This window comes from Hipposideros armiger, unplaced genomic scaffold (assembly GCF_001890085.2).
Source record: "Hipposideros armiger isolate ML-2016 unplaced genomic scaffold, ASM189008v1 scaffold_1270, whole genome shotgun sequence".
Lineage (NCBI taxonomy): Eukaryota > Metazoa > Chordata > Mammalia > Chiroptera > Hipposideridae > Hipposideros > Hipposideros armiger.
In genome coordinates, this window is record NW_017732620.1 from 30,793 (window position 1) to 39,895 (window position 9,103).

Here is a 9,103-nt window from a genome sequence, read left to right on the forward strand (position 1 = left end):
GAGAGAGAGAGAGAGAGAGAGAGAGAGAGAGAGAGAGAGAGAGAGAAAGCCCACCCTGATAGTTACACAGCAGAGGGTTTAATGGTGATAAGTTGGAGTTGAGCAGGGACGTCTAGATGCCACCCTGAAGGGTTTGAACTTTATCTTGTAGGCAGAGGGGAGCCATAGAACATGTATTCAGCAAGACAAGAAAGGCTAACAGGAATCATGGGGGAGACTCCAATAATCATGTACGCTCATAAAATATATTTATGTAGAAGATGGTGACTGTTTTTTCATTTCCAGGAAGAACTGATAAAGGGAAACAAATGTAGATTGTAACAAAAGAGAATGAAATTAGTTGTGTAGTGTTTTCTAACGGGATGAAGACCATATTGTTTGAACCCAAAACTGAGGTACAAGGTTTGACAGTAAAACCACGGGCAATCCCAGGACATCAGGACATATGATTACCATCATTAGTTACTGCATGCCAATTATACATGAACAATCTGACAGTAAAGTGGATCCCTTCTAGACTCCTGTCCCAAGAATTTTATGAAGTCAGAGTTAGAGGGTGCAGTGGGTTGAATAAAGTCACCCCAAAATTCATCTAGAATCTTAGAATGTGACTATTTGAATTTAGGGTCTTTGCATATGTAATTGGTTAAGGTCATACTAGACTCAGGTGGACCCAAATTCCAGTATGGCTGGGGTTCTAAGAAGAGGAGGGGACACACAGATGCACACAGAGAGAGGGCCACGTGACAATGGAGGCAGAGACTGCAGCGATGCAGCTACAAGGTAAGGAATGCCAAGGATTGCTGCCAACTAGCAAAAGCTAGGAGAGAGGCATGGAACAGACTCTCCCTCGGGGCCTTCAGAAGAAACCAACCTTGCCAACATCTTTACTCCTGGCCTCCTGAACTGCGAGAGAATAGATTCATATTGTTTTAAGTCACCCAGTTTGCGACATTTTGTTACAACAGCCTTCGGAAACTAATACAGATCTTGGTCCTCAGAAATGGGGTGCTGTTGTAACACATGCCTAAACATGTGGAAGTGACTTTGGAATTGTATAACGGGGAGAAGCTGGAAGAATTTTGAGGCACATGATGAAAAAAGCCTAGATTGTTGGTGGAAATACAGAGATGGAAAGTGCTTCCGGTGAGATCTCAGACAGAAGTAAGGACCATGCAGTTGGGAACTGGAGGAGAGGTGATCCTTGTTATAAAGTGGCAGAAAGGGCTAGAACAAGGAAATCCTGTGGTCCATCCCCTTCCTTGACAATTGAGGGAATGAAAGTCAGAGAAAGGGATAAGGGGACTACGATTTAGCGAGTGTCTATGTGGGGTCTGTCACCAAGTTTCAATGATCCCATTTAATCCTCATAACCACCTTTAATGAGGTTGACATATCATCCTCATGTTATAGTTGAAGAAACTGAGGTTCAAAAAAGTTAAAAGAACTTGCTAGAGTTCATAGAGCTGGTAAATGTCCAAACAGTGGCTCCCAATGGTTGTCTGCTCATCTCGAGACCCCCACGCCCCCCAATCTGGGGTCCTGCAGCTAGAAAAGGCCCCAGAACTCAGGATTTCTCATCCTGTGAGTCTCTACTAGTGCTCTCAACACTCATCCATTCTGTGAGTAGCCCACAGCAGTAGCTGGAGGTGTGTGGAAGGTCCTTTTCAGCAAACACAAGTGTAACTTATAATTATAAAGAAACACAGTCTAGAGAGTTCCCTGTATTTGTTATCAATCCCCACTCCAGCAAATGGAGGAGGCTTTGACATTGAGGTCTTTTGGTTACAATGGAGGAAACCCGGACTGCAAAGCCAGTGGACTGAACTGAGGCCCTCATGGGTCAGTTTTAGGGCAGAACTTGAATTTTCAGCCCTGACTCCAGCACTGTCCCTGCTATGGCCTGGGGGTGCCTACCACAGGGGGTGATGTGATCTCTTCCTTGGTCTGCCGCAGAACTTCGTTGTGGATGGTCACGGAGTCCAGGGCCCAGCCTTTGTGGGCGCGGGTCACTTCTTGCCTCATTGCTGTGAGGAAGCCTTAAAAAAATAAAAGAAATGACTTCGATGCCTTGGTATAGTCCACTTTAGAAATAAGAAGGGAGCAGTGCTAATTGTTATCTGCTTATCAATCTCCAAAGGCATGCCCATCCAAGAGGAGTTGAGATCAAATCCCAGGGGGGACATTTCTTGCAGTGTTTTGTTTCTATGGGGATCTGTGATGAACTTAATATTTATTGTCAGCTGACAGCAGGAAAGCAGCACCCTCTCTGCCTCAGACAGCCTTGGTTTGAAATTCTCCTGGGATTTCAACCACTCAAGTCCTATAAGGGTTGTAACCCAATCCTAGCTCATAGCATCTATTTGAAGAAACAATATCTATTATAAGAATAAGAGCGGAATGGTAAAATATTCTGAGAACAGCATTCTGATTAAAACTTGAATCAAACCATTATCAAGCTTCTATTTGCTATAATGGAACAATTTCATTTAGTCTAAGGAAATAAGACATAATGCCAAAATAGAAAACCCGACTTTCAATTTGATCAAACAAAGCAATCACACCGGAAAGGAAAGCTACATGTTTTAATATGCATAATACAGTTATCTTAAGACAATACATGGTTCCGCACACTGTGGCCTCTCTTTAAACTTAATATTTGCAAACCATGTCATTCAATTCAATAAGAAGACTTTCTTGGAGAGTAGCATTTGATGTTAGAAACTATACCCTAAACTTCAAAATGGACTTCAAAATCTTAGGAAATTTTTTCTGTGACTTATACATTACATCTAGGCCTCTGTGTTAATATTGAACATCATGCCATGCCAAGGTACAAGGCATAATTGCAGGCACTGAGTTAATATCCCCTGGAGTTGGGAAGAAAGAATAGGCCCCTAGCCTGGCTGAGTGAGAAGGTCAAGTTTTCCCTGTTGCCAAGTCCCTCCCTGGTTATTAAGTCAGACACTTGGGAAGGCACGCATTCACTTGTTCATTCAGTCGCTTGGGAGTGGCCACTGTGTACCAGGCACTGCTCCAGGTGCCTCGCCTCCATGAAGAGGAAGAGGCCATCCATGGACTTAGCATTCAAGGAGCTCAGTCTAGAGGGAATGTGGAGGGAGGCAGGACATAGGACACCATGTTGGTATGAGCAAAAGTGTGAACGAAGTGAACCACTCAAGAATTGAGGAAATGCAATTGGAGCTGACCCTTGAAAGATACTTAGGAGTTCGCCAGATGGGACAACTCCAGTTGGAGGGACAGCATGTGTAAAGGCATGGAAGTCTAGGCTAAAGGTGAGGCATAATGGCAGATGAGGTTAGGACAAAGGGAGAGGTCAGAGTTTAGACTTGACTTTGTGGATGATGGGAAGTCACGGAATATTTAAAGTCGGCAAATGATTTGGTTGTATTTGCATTTTATAAGATTAATCAGGGTACTCACTAAAATAGGATTTGGGCACTAAAGGAGAGTCCTTGCATTAATCCAAAGGAAAAGTTGGTTAATCAGCCAGAGTAGCTGATAGAAGGACTTTTATAGACGATTCTGATAAAGCTATAGTTTCACAAAACCAGAAGTGCCTAGTAGGAAAGGATGATTTTATGACATGAAGGGTTAACTGCAGGGGGCAGGAAACATGGCAGAGGTTTGCCTGGCAGCAACTGGCCAGTGCCCATCCTCACTCTATGTGTGGAGTCACTTCAGGTGATTTGATCAGCATGTGATTATGTGGACTTCCCTTTTCAATACTGGAGAGTCCATACTTTAGTAGCAAAACAAACATGTTGTGTGTTTTGCCAGGTAGTGGTATATATGACCACAATAAAATCCAATTTTCCCTTCTACGTCACTTCATGGAAATGTAATTTCCTTCATTCAACATTCAGCGTGCATCCAGGTGCTGTATTAGACACTGTGTATCCAAGTAGAGTACTCGGAATTCAATTAACCCGATTTTAGGACATTTTAAAATTCATCACTGATCTCTGAGTTTACAAGGTCATAGTGCCCGAGACACGAGTCCTGGCCTTAACCGTCCATCTGCACAAGTAGAATAACTGAATTTTTCTCTAACATTTTAAGTTCCAATTAAATTGCAAACTTAACCCCACTCCATATGGCACTCATGCCGATGCCATGGGTGCCAGGTAAGGACTGAGCAGGACTCTGTCTTTGGTAACAACCTGTGACAAAGCCTTCAGTCCTTGTCAGAGAGCTCTGACAGACTCTAGTGCCACTAAAGAGAGTTCCTCTCCTGCCGTCTCCCTCTTGACTTGGACAATAAGCTTCCTAATGTTTAGGAAGCATTCTCAGTGTGCCAGTAGGTGGAATCTAAAATACACATTACCTTGAGCTGTTAAGAAAGGAAAATGTTAAATAAATGTGTTTGAGGCCTGAGAATAGAGGAGGAATGATTCCCTGAGCCATCCCCACTCAGAGAACATGGAGAAGACACCTGTTTTTTTCAAGTCTTGATAGTTTTGATTTGGCTTCCTAAAAAAAAGAACATGACCTGTGGAATTCAAACCGTAGCAAATGTACTGAATTATTCATTATTGAATTTAAAAAATGAATGGCCATCTTTCCTGCAGACTGATAGTAAGTCCAATGAAATAAAAATCTATGTTTTCTGAAGCCTGTATGATTTAAAAAGACTTGATTTTTTTAAAAAAATAAAAGCTTGCAAAGCAGTACTTTTGTTTTGGCACCAATTTAGTTTTAAGAATTCTTAAACCAAATTTCAATCATCCATGGTAGAAAAGTGATTCATACATTCATATGTTTGCCTCTGAAGTGAGAAACAAAAAGTTGGGGAAAGTCTTCAATCACAATAGCCTTTTTTTTCCCCTGAGATTTTAACCACCCACAAGAAAATGGGTGATTTGACTATTCAAACATCTGAGTTACATGTAGTCTAAGTGAGGTGCTTAAAAAATTTTTTTCCCTTCAAACTCATAGAGCATAATGATTTCTTGAAATCCTTGTCAAGCTTGTTCTTTAAAAAATTCACCTTTAAGCCAGGATTATACTCTGGAAACTCAGGTCTTAAAGTAACACTTAGTATGTCTTAATTCTCTAATACCAGTAACCCAACATTTCAGCAAGATAATGACTGCCATTTGACTTGTGCAATCAATTGGCATAAAGAGAGCTGCAAAGTGCGTTAAGTATCATTTCAAACAAGGTCTTAGAAAAGATGAAAGAAGTAACTCATCAGGAAGATTGCTCGTCTCGATTTTGTGAGGAGTTAGTTGGCACTCTGTACTGGTGGTCCTGTAGGCAACACCTTTTTTTCCCTTAATAAATGAACCGGACCTTATGGAATGGGCCTCAGGTTGTGTAGTAGTTTCTGTCTTATTAGTTACCAAGCCTCCCAGGAGCATCTTTGAAAATGAAGAGAAATGATGTTCCTGCTAAAGTTCATGACAGGCAGTTTCCATCCCCAAATGAGAAGCCAATGGAGGTCACTGGTAAGTTAAATCGAAGGTCAGAAACCATTAAACAAAGATGGGGCTGATCCACCTGGTTGAGTGGAAACTCACTGGGCACCTTTCTTTAGCTTTGCTAGATGCTGTAAGGCAGGGGTCTTGAATTGATGAAACATTAGAAATACAGGGGCAGCCTTCAAAACTCCTGATTCTCAGGCCACAGCCCAGATCAATAAAATCAGAATCTCTAGAGGAGGGACCCAGGCATCTGTATTGTTTCAAGGCCGGGCTCCTCAAATGTCCATGTTTATAAGGATCTCCTGCAAAGGGAGCTCTCAGTACAACGCAGGTTCTGACCAGTTGGTAGGTCAAGGGCAGGGCCTGAGATTCTGCATTTCTTTCAAGCTCCCAGGTGATGCCAATGCTGCCGCTGATGGACCATATAACCGGGTAGCAAAGGTCTAACGCCAAAGTTCTGCACACATTAGAATGACCAAGGGAGCTTTTAAGAAAATCAATCGTACGGACTCTGGAGGCCTCCTCCCCAGAGGTCTGGGGCCCCAGGCGTTAGTATGTATTTAAAGCTCCCAGGTGATTCTTCTGTGCAGGCAGTGCTGAGAACCATGCTCTTTTTACAAAGACAGGCCATTGACACATCACTGACCCACATCTGTTTTAAGAACAAATGTGACAAGTGGGAAGAGAAATGCCTCATGATACAAGCAAAATATTAGGAAGGCTGTGAGTAGTACTAGCCAATTCTTTCCAGGGTCCTGAGACTCACATGCTCTCTGAAATGTCATTTATCCGGTTGGCTCCAGTGAAACCTAAGTACAAACGGAAGAGCTGGGGCTAATTCTCTTGGCCAGGCTGGGATCAGCTAAGCCCGCCGTGTCTCTCATGCCAGCATGTACTTCCCTGCACTGCTCTATCCTCTCCATGAGCTTCCTTTTCCTCAACCCAACCTCGCTCTGCTCCCCTCCCTCCCACCGCTTTCCACTCTTCCTCCTGCAGTGGTTCTGTGGTTAACAAACCCTTCAATATTTTCTACCACTTTATAGAACATCTCTGCATCTTCTTGCCTTAGAACCTGGCTCAACTCTGAAGACCCTGTCCTTCCCAACTGTTCCTTTACCCTTGATGAGAATCTCCATTGCTCTGACAACCATCCCTTCTGGCCCCATGCCCCACCCCTCACTGTCCTGCCAAATGCTCATCTGCCCCCAGTCACTGAGCATCCTGCCACCATCTGGATCTCTTCAGTGTCCCACTCAGCATCTTGACCTCTCAGTTCCCTGAACTTATCATTTCCAAAGAACTTTTCCCAAATTCTATCCTTTTATTCACTTCCTTTCTTATGTATTCTAGACCCATCCTTTTTATCACTTGCCCAGCAAAACCCCAATCCTGGATGAATCCAAATGCCCCTCTTCTTATGCCTGTACCAGGCTGCTGAACAATCCTGAAACAAACACACAGCTGCCACCATGGTTAATCGTCACCAGCCTCAATGGGTTCTCAAACCACCCAGTAATCTTTCCTTGTCCCCCTCATTAGCCTTCTTGCTCAAACTTCAGCCACTCTCCTTAAATCTTTCTTCCAATACTTCTTGTTCCTGAGATCACTTCACTTCCTTCTTCAAAGAGAAAATAGAAAGCATCAGGTGGGAACTCCCTTATCTTCTTGCCACTAAACCTACAAACTCTCTTGCATCTACACTAATTCCTTCTTTATTACTCTTGTTACAATGGGTGAGGGGTCCCTGCGCCTGCCTGGAGTACATGTCTTCACTTGGGGGCTACCCCTGCCCCTTTTATCCCTCTCTCCTGGCTTTGTTCCCTTTCTTACCAGTATTTGAATAGGCTCAAGCTTCTCCTATCATTAAAAGAAGAAAGAAGAAAATCCTTTCTTCTTACAAGCAATCCTCCAATTTGCTTGTCCTTTTCCAAGCCAAATTTCTCGAGAGAATTATCCATGTGGTCCATATTCACCCTCGATCTCTCCATCTCCTGGTCTCTCACTTACTCACCCTAAAATCTGACTCTACCTTCCCACCCACTCCACTGAGACTTCTCTTGCCGACAGTCTTCTTGTTGATAAAGCCATCTGATCATTTTTGGCCTTATCTTACCTGACCTCTGGAGGCATCTGTCACTAGTTCCTACCCTCTCCTCTTGTCTTCCATGACACTATACTCTCCTGGTTTCCCGCTTCCATGCTCTTCGGGTGTGAGGGGACCATTCACAAGAGTTCGGGTGATCTGGATGATGGTGATACACAAGCAAATGAGCAGAGTCCTGATGAGGCTGGTTTGGGAGGAAGATGCCCAGAGGATAGCACTGGGGAAGCCCACAGGGGGACGGAATATGCTGCCTTAGCACTTGGCAGCGAGGAATCAGAATCTCACGCTGGGACTTTAGATGAGTCAGTTGTAGGAAGAGATGAATAGTTGCATTTACAAGAATGGCTTAGGTCATCAGCAAAGGGCTGGGGCCAAGGGCAAAACTCGCCTGAGAAGAGCCCACAAAGGGATGAGAAGCAGCAGGTGGGAGGAGAACCAAGGAAGGTTCTGGACAGAAGCCGAGGTATGAAAGAGATCCCAGCCCGGCATCCTAGTATAGTCCAGGGGAGTGAAGTTGGCAGGGAGGTCTCTAGATTTAGTGGCCTTGGAGAGAGCGGTTTCAGTAGAATGGTGGAGGCTGGCCAGATCACAGGGGTCTAGGTGGTGGGTGAGGAAGGTAACCAAGTGCAGAGACGAGGATTATAAAGGGTGCGGCTGTGACCAAAGCCAGTGTGTCAGGTCCTTGCACACACAAGGGCCGGGAAGATGGGCTGTTATCCATCTGGAGGCATTTCTACGATGCCCACGGTCCTATTGTTCTGCGATCTGGGGACGGGCAGGTGAGTGCTGTCACTCAGATTGAGGTCCATCTTCTTGGATTCCCTCAGACGCTAGGGCCAGCACGTTCAGCAAAAGGGAGCTATGGGGAATGCTGAGAATTGCAACTAGATTAGAAGAAGTCCCCAAAGTCCCTTCAGTTCTGAAGCTCTATTAACCTTTGGTGCACTCTTCCACCCAACAAACATCAGGTTTTATAACTATCCTCAAGACAAGCATTCTGAAATTGCTGCTAGCAGATGACGTTGTCCTGAAAACAAACACATAGGCAAGAGGTTGTAGATGATTTTACAGTAACAGAAGAGAGCAGGATAAAAACGATCCATCTCCTTGCTTCAGCAAAATCCCATGAAACTGCAAATCATGATTTGTATTAGTGAATGAGAAGCTATCATCGATATCGGGCACACTGACTGGCGTGGCCTGTCAAGACACTGAGAAAACCCCCCAGAAAAACAGCAGCATTTGGCATCCAAATGTCATCAAGCTCCAGACTGAGATAAACATTTGGAAAAATAATGATACCACATGGCCAATCTAATCTAGAGGTGTGAGACCTGGAGAGCACTCTCAGCCTCTGCCGCCATTTCATTAGCAGCACTCGTCACACTGACAGCAGATGGCAAAGCACGGCTATCAATTAAGAGGTTCTGAAAGGCAGGTAATGTCTTGGCTGAAGTCAGGCTCTTTATAACTCATAGTCTTTGGGTTTAAACACATCCGCATCTCTCTTTCTCTCCTTCTCTCTCTCTCTCTCTCTCTCTCTCTCTCTCTC

The 9,103-nt window shown here is 44.2% G+C and overlaps 1 protein-coding gene across 1 annotated transcript in view; it reads right to left on the reverse strand.

Moving 5' to 3' along the window:
* The window catches only part of DNAH8 (dynein axonemal heavy chain 8), a gene marked incomplete at its 5' end in the record, with an annotated part of 267,299 nt that overhangs the window by 15,017 nt on the left and 243,179 nt on the right, over nucleotides 1-9,103 (reverse strand). The window contains one exon of the mRNA XM_019633277.1: nucleotides 1,918-2,039. Coding sequence (XP_019488822.1) covers nucleotides 1,918-2,039 — 122 coding nt within the window. The remainder of the gene's footprint in view (nucleotides 1-1,917; nucleotides 2,040-9,103) is intronic.